Raw genomic sequence first — 23,218 nt, forward strand, 5'->3', positions numbered from 1 at the left:
CTTAGTGCTTCACTGCACCTGTTCTCTCTGCCCAGCATGTCCCTTTGTTTGACCAGGCCCTCTGGCCCTTCAAGGTTCACCTGAAAACATCCCCTGAAGGAAAGTTTCCCTAATGCCCTGGCCCAGAAAGATCTATTCCCTAACTCCCAAGTCCCCCTTGCCTGTTTTTACCCCCCTCAGCCCACCTGGTATCTTTCTGTGTTCTCCCCAAGAAGGACTCTGAGGTCTGAGAGGGCAGCGATTGTAAATTACTCACTCTTCTGTTCCCTTCCAATGCCAAGCACAGAGGGCTGGCTCTGGCATGGGAGGCTGAATTGAATGAACCATGCTGATATGTTGGCAGTGAAAGTTACTCTCCTCCCTTTGCACAAGCCAATGCCCAGGGGTCTGAGCAAAACCAGGAGCCTGTGGCTGCTCGCCCAGCTGCTCACCCTATCTCATGGGCAGATCTGGGACCTAGTGCTGACCCATGTCTTAGGGGCTGTTCTTCCTGGCATAGTACTCCCTCAAGGGCCTCACTTGGGAACCACCCCCAGGTCTTTCTCCCTTGCCCACTAGCTCTTAGATTAAGACCCATTAAAGACTGAACAAGCCTGGGGGCAGATCTCATAACTTGCTTTACCTGCTTTGGGCAGACAGACACTTCCAGCCCTCGGAAGGATGCAGCTTTTCCAAGGTGCCTAGAGATCTGCCCTTAGAGAGTGCTTCCCAGTGCCTGATCCGCTGTAACAGAATCACCCAGGGTCCTGGCCAATATAGATTCCTGGGACCACCCCAACTTTCTGGAATCAAAACTACTAAGGTGGAGCCCATGAATTGGCAATAACAATGAACCCTCAGGTTTAGTCCTGGTTAAAACTGAAAGCCACACTGCACAGTTCAAATTTTGGTACTGTCATTCACTAGCCTTTAAGCAAGTCCCTTAACCTTGCTAAGCCTCAGTTTTCTGGGCTGTAAAATGGGGATGACAATGGTGTCTATCTTGTTGGGTTGCTATTGGAGTTAAATGAGATCATGTAATGAGGTGCTCAGCACAGTGCCTGGGTAAACTCAGTGAGTGTGGAATATTAGTAACATAGCCTTATTCTCATGCCCTGAGACTTTTGAGTGAGAGGCAGAGGCTGGAGGTTCTACATTGGAAAGGGCTCCATCAGAGGTCCTCTGGATAACAGAAGACCTGATGTGGCAGGGCCCTTGCCCAGGATGCCACGCCACCTAGTGGCTGGTGTATGGGATCATGCCCAGCTTTCCTGCCTCCGCCCAGCTGAGGTCCACCTCCTAGCTTGGCTGTAGCTTCCACCCTGCCTCCTGCCCAGTGGCAGCCTCTCACCCTGCCCCACTGTCCTGGGAGCCTAACTGGCTTGGCATCAACCCTGGCACTCCCCTCCAGATTTACGATAAAATAGGTGACTCAGATCAGCTTTCCTAGCAGAGAGACCATGTGGCACAGAAGCAAGAGGCAGGGAGAAGCTTGGGGAAAATAAGTCCTTCAATGATCACCAAGTACAGTCTGATATTCTCAAGGGGACACTTGCTACTCAAACTAGGGAAAGGACCTTTATTACTTGTCTTCCTTTCCTGGTCCTTCATTATTCATTCATTTCAGTAAATGAATGTCAATACACTCGTGAATTCATTCAATTATTCAATATTGAAATGTTCCCAAATGCCATGTGCTCGGGTTCAGGGGCGATCACCAAGGATTGGCAAACTTTTCCTGTAAAGCGTCAGCTAGTAAAGATTTTCAGCTTTGTGGGTCAATCTATTCAGCTTTTCTAGCAAGAAAATGGCTGTCAATAACATGTGAACAAGAGGATAGGTGTGGCTGTGTTCCAATAAACATTTTCTTTGCAGACATTGAACTTTGAATTTCATATACTTTTCATTGGTCATAAAGCAGTCTTTTTTAGAGGAGGGAATAGTATCTTTTTTTTCCACATTTTTATTGGTGCATTATAGTTGTACATATTAATGGGAATTGTTACATATTTGTACATGTACACAATATGATAATATAATTTGTCCAATATCATCCTCAGCACTTCTCCCTTCACTTCACCTCCTACCCCTTGGTTTCTTTCTTTTATTGATCTCCCTTTAATCTTTTTTTTTCCTTGTGGTACTGGGGATTGAACCTAGGGCCTTGTGCTTGCAAGGCAAGAACTCTACCAACTGAGCTATATCCCCAGCCCTGATCTCCCTTTAATATTTAGGAGATCCACCCTCAACATTTCTTTCCTTTTCCTCTCTAGCTTCTTCATATGAGAAAACATACAACCCTTGACCTTCTGAGTTTGACTTATTTCACTTAACATGATAGTCTCTAGTTTCCTCTCTTTTTCCTGCAAATGCCATATTTTCATTTTTCTTTATGGGTGAATAAAAATGCATTGTGTATGTATACCACATTTTCTTCATTTGTTCCTCCTTTGATGAATACCTAGGCTGGATCCATAGTTTGGTTATTGGTATTGTAATTTGCATGTATCACTGTAGTAAGATAACTTTAATTCTTCAGGATATGTGGTATAGCTGGGTCATAAGGTAGTTCCATGCATGTTCTTTTGTCATAAACATATTCTTTTGAATTTTTTCCAACCATTCACAAATGTAAAAACTAGTTTTAGCTTACAGGGCTGTATAAAACAAGCAACAACTAGTGGGCCACAGTTCGCCACTCTGAGCTGTATCCTCTGCACGTAAGACCAGGTGTGGGCTGCACCCTGTTTGTGCCAAAACAGTCCAGATCGCTGGAGAATCTCAGTGAGGAGGAGTTGATGCCCCCAAACCCATCACAGCTTAGTCACTGCAGCCTTCCTACACTCCATTCTCTCAGTGCCACATATGTCGATATGGGGGCTCTTAGATCTCCTTTAGGACCAGAAGCTTTTTGAGGGCAAGAATATTACTGTTCAAAGACTTGGAATCAGACAGGACCTGCATCCTTGATCGTCTCTTAGCTGAATGGTCTGGGGTGGGTTACATAACGTCCCTGTGCCTCAGTTCCCTCACCGGTAGCACCTATCTCGCAGGTTGTTGAAAGGATGAAGGAGTGCATATATGGGTGCACAGTGCTCAAACAAAGCCTGAGGTTGAGTCAGTGGTTAGTGCTTGTGAACTTTCCTCACAGTCCCTTCTCCACTCACCCCAGAACCCAGCATGGCTCTGAGCCCAAAGTGCCTATTCAGCCCTTCCTTCCTTGCCAAATCTTAATTTCCAAAATACAAGAACAAGGTCCCTGATGTTTTGTCCAGGAGTCCTCAGCATCTGTACCCTAGACTCCTGACAGACGTAGTCTTTGGATTTAGCTTGGACCATTTCCCTTCTGGCTTCTTTGCCCCCAGAAAAATGATCCCCAAACCATCCTTCGTGGATGCCCAGGTTTTAGAATATGCACACATGAAGAATTCTTGGCTGGTTCTATTCCAGGGATGAGTTGTGGAGGAGGAGGCTGGTTGGCTGAGGATAAAGGGAATAGGAGCCCACTTCACATGCCAGGCTGTGGTCCAGAAGTGGTCAGGCTGCCCAGGTCAAGGTCTTGAGCATCTAAGCCTCTTATCAGAGAGGCTTTCTCTGCTCTCCAGGTACACTCCTTCTCCTCCTGACATATCACTATTGCTACTCCTACTGGACACTGTGTGACTCAACGCTTATATATCCTCATCTTGCTGGGTGAAATGAGCTCTGCCTTAGTGTGGAGGCACAGAATGTGAACTTTAGATCCTTAGATGGACCTGACCTTGAAGCCTCATTCTACCACTCATTAACTGGCACTGATTTAAATAGGAACATTAGGTCTAGGGTTATAGCGCAGTGGTAGAGCACTTGCTGAACATGCATGAGACCCTGGGTTTGATTCCTATTACTGGAGAGAAAGATAGAAGAGAGAGGGAGGGAGGGGGGGGAGGGAGAGGGAGGGAGAGATGAAGAGAGAGAGAGGGAGAGAATATGAATAAATGTATCCATTAAGGATGGTTGCAAGGACTATAGCAGACAAGTCTGGTCCTTAAGGAGTTTAAATTCTAGTGGAAGGGAGACTAAAAAAAATCTTGAAGAAATTATAGAATTTCACATAGGTATAAGTGCTCTGAAATAATGAAACCAGATAAGGTAACAGGCTCTTGGAGGGAAGGGAAGGGGAATGCTCTGGAAGACAAAGCAAGCCTTAGGAATGTTCTCTGACAATACTGCAGGAGGCAAATTCAAAAGGCCTGAATCTTGCTGTCTTGAAGCTCATGGACTGGTTTGATAGAGACATATATTCTCATCTCTTCACATTCATATAGATGGTACTAAGAGCTATACAGGGGTACACAGTGTTTGGGGACAATGTTTTAGTGTTTGAGCAACTGTAACAAAATACCATAGACTGGGTGACCTAAAACGACATGAATTTATTTTTCATAGTTCTGGAGGCTGGAAGTCTAAGATCATGGACTCCAAACCAATTCAATTCCTGGTGAGTGAGTGCTCTCTTTCTGGTTTGTGGATGGCCATCTTCTTGCTATATCCTTCCATGGTCAACCAAGAGATGTCTAAGTGTCTTCTTATAAGGGCACTAATCACATCATGAGGACTCCACCCTGATGACCTAATTCCCTTCCGAATGCCCTCCTACTACCATCATATTGGGGATTCAACTTCAACCTAAGAATTCTGACTGGACACAAACATTTAGCCCCTGGGGGTAGTCAGAAGTGAGGGCAGGGTACGGGGACTAGAAAGGCAAAGGATTCTGTCAGGGAAGACACTTTGCGCAGAAAGAGGGCCTGTGTGAAGACTGGTAAAGGCTCCACATGGCTAGAATCTAGAGTGTACTGGAAAAGGGCAGTGAGGGAATGAAAGATGGTGAGAAGGCAGGCTGGGGCCAAATCACAGAAAGCCAAATTAGAAAAAGACTGGGTTTCCTCAAGCCAGCATCATGGAGAATAATACCAACAGAACACAACAGAACAGTGGAGTTTGTATGTTGGGAACTTTACATTTTACAAAACACTTCTGGTTCATTCTTCTGCTCTCCACTCGTCTTTCTTTATTTACTTCTTTCTTTTGCTGTACTGGGGATTGAACCCAGGGCACTTTATGCTGAGCTGCATTCTGGCCCTTTGACTTTTTGAGACAGGTCTTGCTAAGTTGCTGAGGCAGGCCTCTAACTTGTCATCCTCCTACCTCAGCATCCAAAGTGCTAGTTCCTAACATGCAGACAAGTTCAGCAAGAGCTTGAGGTCCAATCCGCCCCTATACAAGTTGTGTAGATTTGAACAAGTCACTTCACATCTCCAAGGTTCACTTTTTCTCATCTCTGGCAACAGAACCAAACATGTTTTGGTTAAATACAAGAATGTTGTATTTAACTTGTGGTCCTTAATTTTTTCTCTGCGAATTCCTGTCCGGCCTAATTTAGGGGGGACTATGGATGCAATTGTGTAAGGCAAAACCTAAGACAAGAATCTCATTAACCAAACGGGCGAGCAGATTGTTCCCCGTTTGGCGGAAGGGGCTAAGGAAGTTAGTATTTCTTGGTTGTCTGAGATCCTCAGAGAAAGGGCTTTGGATACTCTGTAACAGCTTCTTTTAAAACTGGCCACAGTATTTTACTTATTTAGGACAGAGAAAGAGAGAAACAACCGGAAGGCGAACGACGGCGATCAAATAGTAAAAGACACTGCGGCGCAGGCGCGCTAGCTGATCCGAGCCGAAGGGCCGCACCTTCTCTTGCCCCGCCCCTGCCGTCTCAAAGGCACCAATCAGCAAGCGAGCCGCTCCGTGACGCTATCTTCCCGCGTCAAAGGGGGGCGGTGGCGGCGTTTCCTGCTGAAGGAGCCGAGGCACCGAGGTTATGGGCAGCCAGGAGGTTCTGGGCCAGGCGGCCCGACTGGCTTCTTCCGGTCTCCTCCTGCAGGTACTCTATGTCGGGCTGCTCCCAGCCCGTGGCGCAGCCAGCATTCGTGGGCAGGCGGCCCAGGGGCAGACCCAGCCCCGAGGTGGATCCCGCTATGGAGTGGGTCAGCCGGAGACAGGTGGTGGTGAGGTGGCGTCTGGACAGTGGGAGCCCGCGTTAGGACTTGACAGAGCAGTTGCAAACAAGCCATTTTCTTTCTGAGCATTGTATTTCCCATTTAGTAGTAGGAGAGAATTTAATCAAACGGTGGGGGTGAGGCATTTTATATTGGAGAACTCGATATTTTTAAGACAAGGGATTCATTTCCTCGTTGTCCTATCCCTGACCCTCAAACACCTTCTTTCGGTTTTCTGACTCCCATTGAATTTAAACCATATGGTATAGCCAAGAACAGGGATGTGGGTTCAGGCAGGTCTTGATTGGAACGTGTGCTTGCTGTGTAACGCAAGACAAATGACTTCATCAGGAACCTCAGCTCCTCATTGATAGAATGAGGGCGATACAAATAGCTAGTTCATAGGATAGTTTCAAGGATTGATTGGGATCATTTGAATAACACAGTACCTGTATCTTAGAACCGAGCACTTTATAAACATTGGCTGCATCTTCTGTGTGACTTTGGATAAGTCACTCCCCCTTCTTGGCTCTAATTTTTGTCACTTGCTAGACATGATATATGCCAGTCATCCAAATGGCATCTAAAGATTTTTTTCAATCCTAGGAACTAGTTATTCTAAGTGATTTAATTAATTTTTCCACATTATTCTAAAGCTAATCAACCATAATTCACACAGTCCTGAGTCCACCCTCCCCATTATCTTAGGCACATGGAGGTGAGGAGAAAGAACCAGGCTGACTTGGGCTCTGTTTTGGGCCTTGTCACTTCCTAGATGCCTGCCCTTGAGAAAACTGCCTGACTGCCTGCCTTCTCTGAGTATCAGTTTGCTCCTTTTTTTTTTTTTCCTTTTCTCTTTCTTTTTTTTTTTTTTTTTTTTAATGAATTTAGGACTGGGCTACTTAGGCCTCACTAGCCACATTGGAATCATATGCAACTTTATTCTTTTTGCAGTGCTAGGGATTGAACCCAGGACCTTGCACATGCTAAGCAAGCACTGTACCACTGAACTATACCTCCAGCTCCAGTTTCCTCCTTTTAAGTGAGAACAATAATGTAACTTCATAGGCTCAGTAGGAGGGTTAGGTGAAATCATACCTGCTAAGTGCCAAGCACATTACAAGTACTTAATAAATGTTAGCTACTTTTATTGGGGTAATGTATTTTAAATGGTCAGTGTAGGATTGAAATAAGGGAATCTCCATGAAGCATGTAGAAGAGTGCTTTGCACATGATCTGTGCTTCTTCTCTTCACCTAACCCTGTTACCTAATTGTTTTACTATTTCACAATAAAAATAACTGAATTCAGCACTTCATTCACAATATTGATTTTTTTCCACCTTTTATAATACCTTACTACCCAGGTTGGATTTATAAGAAGGAAACCAAGTTATAGCAGGAAATGCTCCTGTACTAGGAGTTAGGTGACTTACCTTTAGGGTCAAGCTGGGCCATTTACTTGCTGTGTGGCATTGGGCAAATCACTTCACTTTGAGTCTTACTTGCTTTTGTGTATTTACTTGGTTGTTTTAACAGGTCAAATAATTAGCAGATGTGAAAAATCTTTTATTTTTGTTCAGTGCTGGGGACTGAACCCAGTGCCTCTCACATGCTAAGCAATTGCTATACCATTGAGCCACATTCCCAGCCCCAACGAGTGTTTTTTAAAACTGTAAATTCCGTTATGAAAATAAATGGAGACTGTGCTTGTTCTGTTAGTAAGGGCAACTGTATGGGGTGTATACTGGGTAGCATGTGCAACATCAGTTTCATTTGCTAATCCAAACCAATTAGGAGATATGGATATGACCTGAAATCTTAAGTTTCATGGACAGTAACTTTGAAGTTAATGTGTATTTATATGGTTTTAAAAAATAGTCATAATTTTTAAGTTTTTTTTTTTTTCTTTTTTTTTAGGTACTAGGGTTTGAACTCAGGTCCTCATACTTGCTAAGCAGGTCCTCTACCACTGAGGGACATCCCCAGCCCTTCTTAGGTTTCTTGAGTGTTTTAATTGGGTCTTGTATCCTTTTTTAAGTTACAATGCAGACACTTCAGGTAGCTTTGCAATTACATTTTATTATGCAAGTATTTGAGAGCTTAACTCTGAACCAGTCATTAATGCCTTTCATTTGTATGCATTTTTAAAAAATGCTTTCACCCCTATAATCTCATTTGATCCTTGCAATCAACCCTTTGGGATACATAGCCTCATTTGATAGAGGAGGAAATGGAGGCTTTTAAAAATTAAAAGTTGATGCCTCTACGAGCCAAATGGTAAGTTGAGATTATCAGCTGAGTACTTTTTCTAGTAAGGGCTCTGTGAGTGGTTCCAAATCTCTCACATTAAGTACAGAATTTGGTGTGTATGTATGTACCTGCATGTTTCTAAGAAAAGGCTACAGAGCTTTCATCAGACTCTCAAAGGTCACTGTTGACTCCATAAAGGTTAAGATGGTGATCTTGGCATTGGAAACCTTGGCACTCTGTCACGCTTTGGGGATGCTGTTACTTGCCTAGAGGTTTTCAGACCATATAGTATTTTAGTTTCCTTTGATTAATTCTTCCAAATTGCATATGTTCACAGATAACCCTAAGACTGCTTAACACAGAAGTGATTTGTCATTTTCTGCTGGGAAGCAGGGAGGGGTTGGGTGGGTGGGTGGGGAAGCCAAGTGGCATCACTTAGTGAGTACAGCTTGCCTCCTATCCAGCATCTCCATTTGGCAACTCCATTGAGTGGCAGTTTTGTTCTCTATGTCTCATGGGAAGAATTCTTTGTTTAGATGATTTTCTTGAATTGACAGGTTTAAAAGTCTTAGGATATGTGCCTGTCAAATGACAGTAACTGGTTTCTGTCTTCCCACCCTATTTTATATTATTATTGCAGTTTTTTTTTTTTTTTAATTTTGATTTTTGTGGTACTGGGAACTGACTCTAGGGCCTCAAGCTTGCTAGGCAACTACTCCACTGCTGAGTTACATCCCTAGACCTTATTTATTTATTTATTTGAAACACAGTCTCACTAAACTGTACAGTCTGGCCTCAAACTTGTGATCCTCCTGCCTCAGTCTCTTGAATAGTTGGGATTGGAAATGTAACAACTGTACCTAGCTGCAGATGTTATTTAAAAGATACTTTAATTCCTTTCTGGAAAGGAGCAAGTATTTAATAAAGAAATAACAATATATAGTGGCCAGGCATGGTGGTGCATGCCTATAATCTCAGCCACTTGAGAGGTGACACAGGAAGATTACAAGTTCAAGGCTGGCCTTGGCAAGTCTCGGAATAAAAAATATAAAAGGGCTGATAATGTAACTCAGTGGTAGAGCACCTCTGGGTTCAGTCCCAATATTGCAAAAGAAAAAATAGAAAAGAAAGAAAAAAATACCCTGTTTTCTGCTTTCTAATTGAGAAAAGCAGCTGAAGAAATAGCTCCTTTTGGAGAGTGCTCGCGTAGCATGCACAAGGACCGCGGTTCAAATCCCCGTCCACTCAAATGAGAAAAAAAGTAAATAGCTAATTGAGAAAAGCAAATTTCAAAGAGAGTAAATGACGTTATTGAAATCCCTAGATATTACCAGGCAGAGAAGAAAGAGAAATTAGACCTCATGATATCTAGTGAGTTGGCTGTACTCTCAGGCTGTCAGTTGCTGAGTGTATGCTATTTCTAAACAAGTTAGAGGGCTTAGGCTAAGGGACTGGGCAATGTGAATCACTAACTATAATTCTTTTTTTACTTTGTGGAGTGCTTGACTTTGAACCTGAAAAAACTTACTGAATCTGTTGAGGAAATTAAGGAGACTCCCAAGTGCCTTTCTGGCTGGTACTTCTTTTTTTTTTTTTTTTTTAGTACTGAGGATTGAACCCAGGGGTGCTTTACTATTAAACTATATCCCCAGTTCTTTTTATTTTTTGAGACAGGGTCTTGCAAAATTTCTGAGGCTAGCCTCAAACTAGTGATCCTCCTCTGCCTCAGCTTCCCAAGTCACTGGGAATACAGGTATGAGCCACTGTGCCTGGTTTTCCTAGATTCTCTGACTATTGCACAGGATGGTGAGAGACTCTGAAGAACAACATTTCAGAAGAAAGGCAGTCAGGATGAGCTGTTCAGAGGAGAATCTCTGTGGCATAGCTGTGGTGTGTTATATAACACTGGGAAAAACAACCACGTTGTCCTCATTTCAACAAAATAAACATTCCTAACATACTTTATTATGTATTTTTCTTCTTTTTCCACAGGTGTTGTTTCGAGTGATCACCTTTTTCTTGAATGCATTTATTCTTCGCTTCCTGTCAAAGGAAATTGTTGGAATAGTGAATGTAAGGTGAGAGGGAATGCACTCTGCACTGTCCACAGCTCACATCCCAGGTCAAATATCTTTCAAGTTGTACCTGTGTATGGTTTGGATTTTAGAAGTGTAGACTTTTATCGGAAGTAGAGTGTTTTAGCATTGGGCTGAGGAGGAGGGTGCAGGGGTGGGGAATGACAGAGCAATGCTACATTTAATGGACCCATGGAGTGTTTTCCATTAGCAGCCTCCAAATGCACATTACATTGCCCGCTGTTCTGATTTCCCTGCTCTTAGAACCCAGGAGAAGAGTGGGAGTAATTCATTACAAACCCTGTCTCAGGTGTAATCCTGTGTTCTTGTCCTGCTAATAGCAAAGGGAGCAAGAATTCTGCAGTTCTGAGGCTATGCATGATAATGGCAGGACTGAAGCCACCAACTTTCTTCCCTCCTCAGTGATTTTATAATTGGGATATGGTAACTGGAATCAGAGCCTGAGTCCTCGTCATTAGCTTTTTGGAGACTGGTAAAACTGACTTGCTTTGTCTTTTAGACTCAGCTGGTTTTTTCTACTCTCCTCTTTTCTGTTCAAGGACACCCACACATGTTTTGTATTCACAAATGACACAAAAGTATATGAAATGATGTGAGTGCTCAGAATAGCTCAGCTTCTAAAGTGTTTCTTCATGTTCTGATAAACAAGACAGCATGTTCTATACAGCAGTTCATGTCTAATACTTACTGTACACATGCTTTTGGTTCTGTTCTTAGAGTCTAGGGGCAATTCTCAAACTTTGATTGGCAAAGGAATCATCTGAAAACTTTGTACAAGGTAGGGCTTAGCAAGGTCCCTGGAATCTGTATTTTCATAAGTTCCTCAGGTGCTTATGAAGCAGAGACTATGCTTTAAGAAATACTTTTTTAAAGGCAGGAAAGAAGAAGGCCAAATCTTAAGTGCTTATATTTTTTTCCCTATGCAGCCTCCCCCAGATTGGCAGTGCCTACCTTGTCATTGGCCTGTTCCTCTGCTTTTAGCTGCTCCTTGCTAAAGTGCAAGAAAGCTTACCCAGCTGCTACCCACCTGCAAGGTACCCTGACTAGCCTGGCTGAGCAGGGTTGCAATAGCCTCTTAATGGTTGCCAGCCTTACTATCCTGAAATTCCTTTGACCAGCACCTCACATAGCAGAGCCTCACTTTCTCTTGCAGGGACTACCATGTCTATCTCATGACTATCTCATGTCAGTGTGACCAACAGGTTCCCTTGCTGTGTGGGGTCAAAGGCTTATTCTTTCCTTTATTCTTTCCTCCTTATGGTCAGCTATACCTCTGCCCATAGCCACAAAACCTGCAGCTTTTGGGGCCACTGCAGCAGTTTCTATCCCAGATGTGATGTAGACACACACATTCAGGTGTGCCTTATTGGTTCCTAACTCTGTTATTCAAGTGGGTTGGACTGCTGTGGTGAGTGGGGTGAGGGTTCTTTAAGAGCTCACTGCCCTTCATCTTACCACCAAAGGTTTGTGATGAAGACCTTTTCTCCTGCCTTTTGCTGAAGAAATCCCAGAAGTTCTATCTGTGGAAAAAATGGAGGCCTTATTGCTTTCTGCTTTTTCTTTACAGATTAACACTGCTTTACTCCACTATCACCTTCCTGGCCAGAGAGGCCTTCCGCAGAGCTTGTCTGAGTGGAAGTGCCCAGCGGGATTGGAGCCAGACCCTCAATCTTCTGTGGCTAACGTAAGTTGTGCTTTTCCAGGAGACAAGTTTCAGGAAGGCGAATGTAGTGAGTGTTGTAAGTGAAGCCAGGTACAGTGGTGCATACCTATAATCCCAGTGGCTGGGGAGACTGAGGCCAAAAGATCTTAAGTTCGACTGATCTCAGCAACTTAGCGAGACCCCAAGCAACTCAATGAGACTCTGTCTCCAAATAAAAAATAAAAAGGACTGGAGATGTGGCTCAGTGATTAAGTGCCCCTGGATTCAATCCCCAGTACAAACAAAAAAATAAATAAAACAGCAATACCTGCCTGAAGCAGTTGGGTTTTGCAGTGGGGTTTGGAGGAATATGGATATGAGACAGTAAGGGGAGAGTGTCTGTTTTGGAATTGCTTCTTGCTTTGTTTTCTCTTTGGATATCCAGAAACCAGGAGGCCTGATATTATTAACTTTGGAGGTTGTTTTTGCTGTTTCTTATCACCACTCTGGGCCCCACTTAGCCTGTGACATCTTTTTAACCCTAATCTTTTTCCCTGTAGTATGTTTTCGGCTTTTTAACAACCACTTAGTCTTACTATTTTTTGAAAACCTTTTAAGGATTTTATTATATCTTTCTGCAATTTTGTTCTATAATTTTAGTTCTGAGCCTTTTAAAATATTCTTGAAGACCAAGTATATCAGCTAAAAAGTATAATGGCTTTTGTGCAGCTATATCCCCGCAGGGAGAACTGGTGGTTGAGGTTGTTTCCTAATGCTGCCCTTGCATAACTCCTTATTGCTTCACAAAAATGACTGTCATCAGGGTTGATAGGTGTTCATTTTATTAGAGAAATGACTGTCAACTCCCAGTCATATTTAAGTGCTCTGTGATACACATGTGAAAGGATACTGTGCAGTGGACTTTGGGTTATTTGGGACTCAAGAACTGGCTGTATACTGTCAGTCCTTTCAAACACAGATAACAGGCATTTTTTTTCTGGGAATTTTGCTTACTAAGTTGGTGGCACCCAGTGGCTAAGAGTGTAGGCTTTGGAGTGAGACCAGTATTTAGTCCTGCTTTTGCTCTTGACTACTTATTCATGACCTTGGCCAGCTACCCAGAGCTTGTCAGCCTCAGTTTCCTCATCTTCTAAAGTAAAGTAATGACAGAGGATTATTGTGAGGTGTCAGTGATATGAAGGGTTTGCCTCATAATGCCAGGCATGTAGGTAGAACCTATGTTATTTACTAATAGCTACTTACTGTTATAGCTATTTTTATTATGACTATTTTTTTCTGTTCAGTGTTATTATTTTAATATGTATTTATATTTATTTTAAATGTGAGCATATCAAAATATATTTTTTTCCTGCTCCTCCAGAGTCCCCCTGGGTGTGTTTTGGTCCTTATTCCTGGGCTGGGTCTGGTTGCAGTTGCTCGAAGTGCCCAATCCTGATGTGGTCCCCCACTATGGAACTGGAGTGGTACTGTTTGGTCTCTCAGCAGTGGTGGAACTTCTTGGAGAGCCCTTCTGGGTCTTGGCACAAGCACATATTTTTGTCAGACTCAAGGTCAGTGTGCCTTCTGCCAGTGGGAAATGTGAAGTATAAGGGAAAGCATGGTTTATTTTTAAAAAAATGTTGTTGTAGGAACCAGACATGGTGGCTTATGCTTTAATCTCAGCAACTCAGAAAGCTGAGGCAAGACGTTGCAAATTCAAGGGCAGCCTCAGCAACTTAACAAGACCTCAACAACTTAAGGAGACCTTATATCAAAAAATAAAAAAAACTGTGATGTAGCTCAGTAGGAAAGCATCCCTGGATTTGATTCTCAGTACAAAAAAAGAGCTTTTATAAGAGATAAGATTTTTCCAGACTTGGATTGAAAAGCCTATTTGGAAAAAGGTAATATGATCAGTTAATTCATTCACTTGTCACATGGACTAGGCTAAAGTTTATTTCTGCTATACGATAAATGAAAAACAAATTTGCTAATAAGGAAGTGATTAGTTCAATCAGAATTTAGGAAAACTATAAGACTTTTCAGATTTTTCTATTTTAGTTGTATACTACTAAATATTTAGTTGTAGTCTATTGACTTTTCATTTTTTAAAATATATAATTTAATATATACAAAATTATATACATGCTTGGAGTGGTGACTCATGCCTATAATCCCAGCAACTTCTGGGGCTAAATCAGGAGGATCACAAGTTTGAGGTCAGCCTTGGCAGCTTAGTGGGACTGTGTCTCAAAATAAAAATAAAAAGGGATGTGAATAAATAGGATGGTATCATAAAGCCTCTGCATAGCAAAGGAAACAGTTAAGAATGTAAAGAGGGGTGGGGATATAGCTCAGTTAGTAGAGTGCTTGCCTCACATGCACCAGGCCCTGGGTTCAATCCCCAGCACGACAAAAAAAATCACCATGTTTAAAAAATTATATAAAAAAGAATGTAAAGAGAGAACCTACAGAATGGTAGAAAAATCTTTGCTTACTACCCTTCTGACAGGATTAATATCCAGAATATAGGGCTGGAGTTGTGGCTCAGTGGTAGAGCGCTTGTGTGGCATGTGCAAGGCCCTGGGTTCGATACTCAGCACCACATATAAATAAATAAAAAATAAAAGATCCATTGACAACTAAAAATACTATATATATAAAATACATATATATATCCAGAATATATAAAGAACTCAAAACTACACCAAAACTCAAATAGCCCAATTAATAAGTGGGCAAAGGACTTAATAGGCACTTTTCAAAAGAAGAAATGGCCAACAAATATATGAAAAAATGTTTAGCATCTTTAGCAATTAGGGAAATGAAAATCAAAACTACAATGAAATTTTATCTCATTCCAGTTAGACTGTCAGCCATCAAGAATACAAATAATAAATGCTAGAGAGGATGTGGAGAAAAAGGAATACTTTTACACTGTTGTTGGAATTGTAAATTGGTAAAATCATTATGGAAATCAGTACGGATGTTCCTCAAAAGACTAGGAATGGAACAAGCTATGATCCACCTAAACCACTCCTCAGAATGTATCCTAAAGAATTAAAGTCAGCACACTATAATAATACCTACATTCCCATGTTTACAGCAGCACAGTTCACAATAAACAAACTATGGAACCAGCTTAGGTGTCTGTCGATGGATGAATGGATAAAGAAAATGTGATATATACACAATAGAGTTTTATTCAGCCATAAAGAAGAATGAAATTATGTCATTTGCAGGAAAATGAATGAATTTGAGAACATTATTTTAAGTGAAATAAGCCAAACTTAGAAAGTCAAGGGTTGTATGTTTTCTTATCTACTTGAAAGCTAGAGAGGAAAAAGGAGAAGCAAGCTTATGTTTGGGGTGTCATGAGGGAACCAGAGGGAGGGAAGAAGAAAGGGAAAGGAGAAATATATCTTGTGTATATAACAGTATATAACAACAGATCCCACCATTATGTATAATTATAATTCACCAATATAAAATACAGAAAAAGAAAAGGGATGAGGATGTAGCTCATCCTCTACTTTCTACCTGTGGTTCACAGGTTTAATCCTTAAAAAAAAAAAAAAAAAAAAGAATAGATATAATATGCATAAATGTTAAAGCATAATATGAAGGTGGGCATAATGGCACATGCCTGTAATCCCAGAGACTCAGGAGGCTGAGGCAGAAGGATCACAAGTTTGAGGATATCCTCAGCAATTTTGCAAGACCCTCAGCAACTTATTGAGACCTTGTCTTAAAATAAAAATAAAAAGGGCTAGGAATTTGGCTCATTGATAAAGCACCTCTGGGTTCAGTCCCCAGTGCCAAAAACAAAAACATAACATGCTGAAGATTCTTGAACTTAACATTCAACCCAAAAAGTAAAATATCACCAGTGCTTTGGTCCACCCCATGCCCAACCCCCTCCACCAGGGTAACCACCACCTTGGAATTTCTGTTTGTCATTCCTTTCCTTTTGATCAGTCCATAAAGTGCACCTTTATCATGTGTCTGCAGGTGATTGCTGAGAGTCTGTCAGTAATCCTCAGGAGTGTCCTGACAGCTTTTCTTGTGCTGTGGTTGCCTCACTGGGGATTGTGCATTTTTTCTTTGGCCCAGGTAAGAGTTGTGGCTATTAACTTTTTTATCTAATCTGAGTTTCTCTATTTGTTTTTTCTTCTTGTTTCCTCTACTGTGTGTTTCTCATTTGTAGTATTCATGCATGCGAGGAGGAATGGAAATGTCAGAAGTCTGACCTTACCATCACTTCTCTGGCTGCCAAGTCCATTCTGTTCCATACACTGACACTGCTGGTGTTTTTAGGGACCTGGAGATGGCCACACACTTGGCCAGTTTGTCAAGCACCAAACACTCCTTTTAGATATTCTGTAGGCAGGCCCATATCAAACAGATCTTTGATTGTTTGACAGTCATATGGAGGAGAAAGAAACAGTAAGGGGTGGGAATCAAATTGCATGTGTGTTATTTTCCCTCGAGTTCAATCAGTTGTTTGCAGAATAGTAGGAAGCTCTACAAAGCCTGTTTAAATTTAGATTGAAATCTCACTCAATTCAGAGAAAATGAATCGAGTCAGAGCAGGTACATTTTTCATTTTTAGCAATTTTGACTTCATTTTCATCTCATCTTTTTCTAGTTCTAATTCATATTTCTATTTCTAATAAAAGGATAAGTAGAGTACAGGTGCTATTTTAAAAACAAAACCTAAGATCAAATATATACCAGAATACAGTACAAAGCAGTTTATAGTTTTTATTAATATATGGGAGACAAATTAAGATTCTTAGTAATGATCTATGTGACATTCTTTCATTTGTCTTAGGCAAAAATTACATGTAATTTTGTGGAACAACAAAGAGTTAGATTTAAAAATTAATAAAATAAGAATGAACACTGTTGGGCTGGGTTGTAGCTCAGTGGTGGAGTGCTTGCCTTGCACATGGAAGGCCCTGGGTTTGATCCTCAGCACCACATAAAAATAAAGAAAGAAAGAATGAACATTGCCTAGAAAAGCAGTTTGTAAGCGGTCTCATATTTTGGAGAAGTTATCTGTGGTTATTTTTTGCCATTTATTGGGTCTAGAACGACATCACTTATCATTGTTTTTATGTACTTTCTTTAGTAGGGTAGGAGGAGCATGGAGACACCCATTTATAGGTAGAGTCTTCTTGGGAAAGCACTTGTATTATGAGTTTCTGGTTGTCACAGCTTTTACCCAAGTTATCATAGGTCATATAAGCAAGACTAATTCTGAGTTTGCTTCCTTATCATAAGACTTCTGAGAGCTCTTTTCTGGGGCACTCACTGTCAGTGTCTATAAGAGGTCTGAGAGCCAGTGATATTTCATAGCAGCAGGTGAGTACTGGGTGCCCATCGTCAAACCTGCCTTCTAGAAACTCCTTATACTGGCTCCATGTCCCATGGCATCAGATGTCATCAGAATAAATAACTCTTTTTTTTTTTTTTGGTCCTAAGGATTGAACCCAGGGATGTTTTACCACTGAGCTACATCTCCAGCCCCTTTTATTTTTTATTTTGAGACTGTCTCACTAAGTTGCTTAGGGCCTTGCTAAATTGCTGAGGCCAACCTCAAACTTGTGATCTTCCTGCCTCAACCTCCCAAGCTGTTGGTACTACAATCGTTTGACAACGTGCCCAGCAATAACTTTCATGAGTGTGTGTGTGGTACTGAGGGCTAAACCAAAAGCACTCTACCACTGAGGTATGTCCCTAGCCCTTTTAATTTTTTATTTTGAGACAGAGTGTTGATAAGTTGCTAATCTCAAATCTTAGGCTCCGAGTGGCTGATATTTCAAATGTGTGCCTTGGCACCTGACAGAATGAATAACTCTTCTAATTCAATATTAAAAAGAGAAACCACTTGATTAAAAAGTGGACAAGGCATGGTGGCTTGTGCCTGTAATCCCAGCTACTCTGGAGGCTGGCTGAGACAAGAAGATTGCAAATTCAAGATCAGCCTGGGCAACTTAAGTGAGATCTTATTTCAAAATAAAACTGAAAGGACTGGCAATATAACTCAGTGATAGAGTACTTGTCTAGTATGTTTGGGACTGTGGGTTCAATTCCTAATACCAAAAAAAAAAAAATCCGGCAACTCAGTAGGTACCACTTCATACCCATTAGGGTGGCTATTTTTTTTTTTTTAATAATTAAAAAAAAAAAAAAACAGAAAATAACAAGTAACTGTTGAAGATATGGAGAAATTGGAATCCTAGTACATTACAGGTGGGCATATGAAATACTGCAGTTGCTGTGAATAATAATATTTTGGTTCCTCAAAAAGTTAAACAGAGCTAGGCATGGTGGTACATGTCTATAAACTCAACTTCTTGGGAGGCCTCTGAGGCAGGAGGATCACAGTTCAAGGACAGCCTCAGCAACTTGGCAGCACCCTATCTCAAAATAGAATTAAAAAAAGAAAAGGGATGAGGTTGTAGCTCAGTGATAGAGCACTTGCCTAGCATGTACGAGGCTTTAGGTTCAATCCCCAGTACCACACACAAAAAAGTTAAACATAAATATCACATGATCCAGCAGTTCCACTCATAAGTATATATACCTAAGAGAATTGAAAACAAGTGTTTAGAGCTGGGGTTGTGACTTGCCTAGCAAGTGTGAGGCACTCAGTTCAAACCTCAGCACCACATTAAAATGAAAAATAATAAAATAAAAGTATTATGTCCATCTACAACTGAAAATAAAAAATTTAAAAAAGAAAACATGTTTAATAAATATTTGTACACAAATGTTCATAACAATACCATTCACAATAGCCAATAGGTAGAAAAAGCTTAAATGTCCATTAACTAATGAATGGATAAACAAAATATGGTATATTGTCACAGTGGAATATTATTTAGTTGTAAAAATGAAATACTGATGTATACTACAACATAGATGAACCTTAAATGTATTAAACTAAGTGAAAGAAGTCAGATACAATAAGGCCACCTGTGCTATGCTTCCATTAATTGGTAATGTCCAGGATAGGAGAGTCTGTAGAGGTTGAGAGCAGATTAGTGGCTATTGTGGAATGGGGGAATGGGCAGTAACTGCTTAATGGCTACAGAGATTACTTTTGGGATGATAAAAGTTTTCTGGAATTATTTAGTGATGATGATTATACAATAGTGTTTATGTTCTAAAAGCCCCTAAATTGCACACTTACAACAGTTAAGATGGTAAATTTTTTTATTATGTGAATCTTTCCTCAAAAAAAGTGGCGGGGGGCGGGGGTGCCCCGCTGGGGTTGTGGCTCAGTGGTTGAGCGCTTGCTTAGCATGTGTGAGGTACTGGGTTTGATTCTCAGCACCACATAAAAATAAATATATAAAATAAAGGTATTTGGTCCATCTACACCTAAAATTTTTTTAAAGAAGTGGGGGATGCCAGGCACAGTGGTGCAGCCTGTAATCTCAGTGGCTCAGGAGGCTGAGGCAGGAGGATAGCAAGTTCAAAGCCAGCCTGAGGGACTTAGCAAGGCCCTAAGCAACTTGGTGAGACCCTGTCTCAATTTAAAAAACATAAAAAAGGGCCTGGGGATGTAACTCAGTGGTTAAGCACTCCTGGGTTCAATCCCTGGAACCAAAAATTTAAAAAGGAAAAAAAAAATGGGCTGGGGAGATAGCTCAGTTGATAGAGTGCTCGCCTCGCAAGCACAAGGCCCTGGGTTCAATCCCTAGCACCACAAAAAAAAAAAAAAAAAAGATTACCTATAGGTTGTCACTATTTCCTCAAGGCTCTGGTCAGCTAGAAAGTGAGGAAAGGCAGAGCAGGGCCCACTTATCACAGGGAGCTTTGTGATGGGGAGTATGGCTCACAGCAGTGCTTCTTGTCTTTTAAAGGCTTGGGGGCTGAAGGAAGTCTGGCAGATGGTGGTCTCCATCCTCAGGCACATTGGAGTAGAGAGCGTAGGAACCTAACCCTGCTAACCTGCGACTCCTCTTTCTCCTTGCCATGTGTCTTTTTACAGGAGCAGCCTTGGTGTGGCTAGGTTAATTGCAAGGCCTGGAAGTCCCAGCCATTGAACTGGTGTGCACCCCTATTCTCAGAAGGGAAAGAGAATAGAAAGGAGCTTGTGAAAAGGGGCCCTTTTGGACTGCTCTTCAACCTGCAAACCAAGGCCTGGCTTCTGCTCCTGGCCAGAAGCCATACTTTTGTCCTGGATGGGTGGAGGGAGAGCCAGGCCTTTTATTGTCCCACTATTTTCTCTGGCATCCTGTCGCAGCTCTTGCCCTACCCATGCATTGAGTTGAGAAAAGAGAGCCAGAAGCTCAATTCTACTTTGTAATCATAAATGTCATAGATTTCTGGGGTTTATGGAAAATTCGCAGTCCTAGAGGAAGGCAAGTTCCTGGCTGTCAGCACGTTTGGGCACCTGGATCTTACAAACACAAATCTTATGAGAATTTACTTATCTGACATTATGGCCATTGAGCCAGTGCCTACCTGTCTTAGAAATTTTGTTCTCCTGGTTACATGCAGTATTTGAAATTCTGAATGGAGATGCTACAGTGGAGCTGGATCTGAGTGCTATTTTCCAGAAGGTGAGGCACTGCTTACTAGAAAGTGCAGTTCATTAAGACAGTTTTATTTCTTGATTGACCTTTGGGGCCAAACTTATAAATATATTATAATTATGCCTATATTAAAGCAACTTAATTTCAACCCATTATTCTCTTTTTTCAGCTTTTCTATACTTCAGTTCTGGTGCTCTCCTATGTTGTTTACTTCACAAAGTTACTAAGTTCTCCAGAATCAACCAAGCAACACATTCTTCCTGTCTCCAGAATAACAGATCTGTTACCTAATTTTACCAGAAGCAGAGTAAGTAATACATTTTATCTCATTATTTTAAATCACAGGTCATGGTTATCCTTGAAAAAAAGAAGCTATAACTAGTTTGTTGTTGTAATCGGAAACAGTATTATTATTTCTATTTATTTATTTAGATTTTTGATGCAGTACTGGGGATCAAACCCAGGGCCTTAAGCATGCTAAGTAGGAACTTTACCACTGAGCTACATCCCCAGCACCCTCAACCCTCTTTTTATTTATTTATTTATTATTTTTGTGGGGGGGCAGTGGGTAACAGGGATTTAACTCAGGAGCACCTGACCACTGACCCACATCCCTAGCCCTACTTTGTATTTTATTTAGAGACAGAATCTCACCGAGTTGCTTAGTGCCTCACTTTTGCTGAGACTGGCTTTGAACTCAAGATCCTCCTGCCTTAACCTCCTGAGCCACTAGGATTACAGGTGTGCACCACCATGCCCACCCAGTCCTCTGTTAAATTTTACTTTGAAACAGAGTCTTACTAAGTTTGCCTAGGCTGACCTTGAACTTGGGAGTCCTCCTGCCTCAGTCTCCCAAGTAACGGATTATAGGCATGGACCTATCAGAAAGATAATTTTATAGCTCATAATTATAGAGTACTTGCTATGTGCTAAGCCAAGGTTTCCAGATCTTCGTACTGGGTGGCATTTTGGGCTGAACTTGTTGTAGGGACTGCTGTGTGCACTGTAGAATATATAACAGGATCACTTTTCTTGCCTGGAGCTTTTGCCACTTCCCATTAGATGCTTATAGCAGTAGCCTCCAGTGTAACACCCAGAATCTGTTCCATCTTATGTTTTTTCCTTGAATTGAACTCTGATACAGGTAGTCAAAAGTTCTAAGAAATCTGGGTGACCCTAATAGTTTAGTACCTTTATCTAGGTGTAAGCCCAGTCTTTCATATGATCCACCTTCCCTTCCAGACCCTGAGCAGTCTAGATGACTCGTGTGGGAGTGAAGCATAATCTTTTTCTGCTCATCCCCTCTTCCAGTCCATTCGCCTTGTGTTTTCTGGCTCTGGTGGGTCAGTGCTACTATTCACTGCCAGGAGTTGCACATGTAATGGTCCACCATGCTGCCTCTGCTCAAGTGCTCTGTAACCTGTTCCATCCTAAGCATGTTCCCTTTTCCCCATACTTGTTTGCTTACTGGATGTAGTGTACCTTGTTGTGGTAAGTCACCCATTGAACTTCTTATTCCTCTTTTGTAATTACTTGAAAAGTAGCCAAATATGTGGGACTTAAGTTTCAGAATTTATGGAATCCTCTTATTCAACTTTTCAGGAAAAACTAGATATTAAGTGTCAGAATCACATATGTTCTTAGTTGTTAGGAAAGCTGTCCATTCTGATTGCTGGATCATATCTAAATCAAACATGACAGTTTTGGATATCACTGTGCCTCATCTCCAGGCTTAGATGGTTGGGACTCTGGATCATTTTTCTTGCCTGGAGCTTCTTCCACCTGCCCATAGAGCAGGTCTGAGTACAGAAGAGTTTTTCCTCTGAGGTCTTCCAGTGCCCAGCTTTACCAAGCCTGGCCAGCTTTTATACTGGGCCAGCCCGTGTCCTAGCATTATTTGGGAAAGGAGCATTTGGAACTGTTAATATAAACAAAGAGAGATGATAATAAAATGAGTCCGTTAAGTGTTTATCAAATTGTCATGGTCTCAGAATTCTGAGCCTCAGTTTCTTTATTTGTCAAATGGGGATAATAATCATCCTTCCCTTCTAAGGTAATTTTGAAATCCTGATGAAATGGGGATATTGTAAGGTGCTTAAGGCTGTGACCTGGCATAAGTGGGTGACCCTAAATGATGGTCTTATTGCTACCATTGCACTGCTGCTTTGAGAGCAGAAGTGGTTCCGATGGAGGACCCTAGCAAGGCAAACATTGATGCCAGTGTTGGGATAAGAAGTCTCACCTCATGGACTGGTGTAGGAACCCAGTGAGAGAAAATGAGACACTATAAATCTACAATGTATGGTAAGCTTCTCCACACCAGCAGTTAGATCATGGCACTATTCAAAAACTTTTCACTAGGCTCTAATTCTCCTGAATGAAACTCAGACTCCACAGCCCAAACCTGTTACATTCCTGCATCATTGTGTTGGAATTGAGAATTCAGAGATGACTGGGGTGCTTAGGTGGCTGGAACAGGGAGAAGAGATAGAAAGAAAAGGTGGACAGAGATTATGAAGGGAGGTAAACCTGGCATGCTGAGCTAGGTCAGGTAATAGTGACCTCAGTGCTGTGGAGTTTGGGTTTTCAGGAGAATTAGAGCCTAATGAAAGGTTTTTGAATAGTGCCATGATCTAATTGCTTGAGTGGAGGAGCTTACC

The 23,218-nt window shown here is 41.5% G+C and overlaps 1 protein-coding gene across 2 annotated transcripts in view; it reads left to right on the forward strand.

Moving 5' to 3' along the window:
• The first annotated feature begins 5,792 nt into the window (after positions 1-5,792).
• The window catches only part of RFT1 (RFT1 glycolipid translocator homolog), a 42,785-nt gene continuing 25,359 nt past the window's right edge, over positions 5,793-23,218 (forward strand). For both annotated transcript variants that reach the window (XM_079115743.1, XM_079115744.1), the window contains exons 1-6: positions 5,793-5,902; positions 10,261-10,346; positions 11,932-12,048; positions 13,388-13,577; positions 16,018-16,119; positions 20,728-20,865. In XM_079115743.1, the coding sequence (XP_078971869.1) occupies positions 5,840-5,902; positions 10,261-10,346; positions 11,932-12,048; positions 13,388-13,577; positions 16,018-16,119; positions 20,728-20,865 (696 nt within the window). In that variant the 5' untranslated portion in view covers positions 5,793-5,839. The remainder of the gene's footprint in view (positions 5,903-10,260; positions 10,347-11,931; positions 12,049-13,387; positions 13,578-16,017; positions 16,120-20,727; positions 20,866-23,218) is intronic.

Source organism: Sciurus vulgaris, assembly GCF_902686455.1.
Source record: "Sciurus vulgaris genome assembly, chromosome: 16".
Classification (NCBI taxonomy): domain Eukaryota; kingdom Metazoa; phylum Chordata; class Mammalia; order Rodentia; family Sciuridae; genus Sciurus; species Sciurus vulgaris.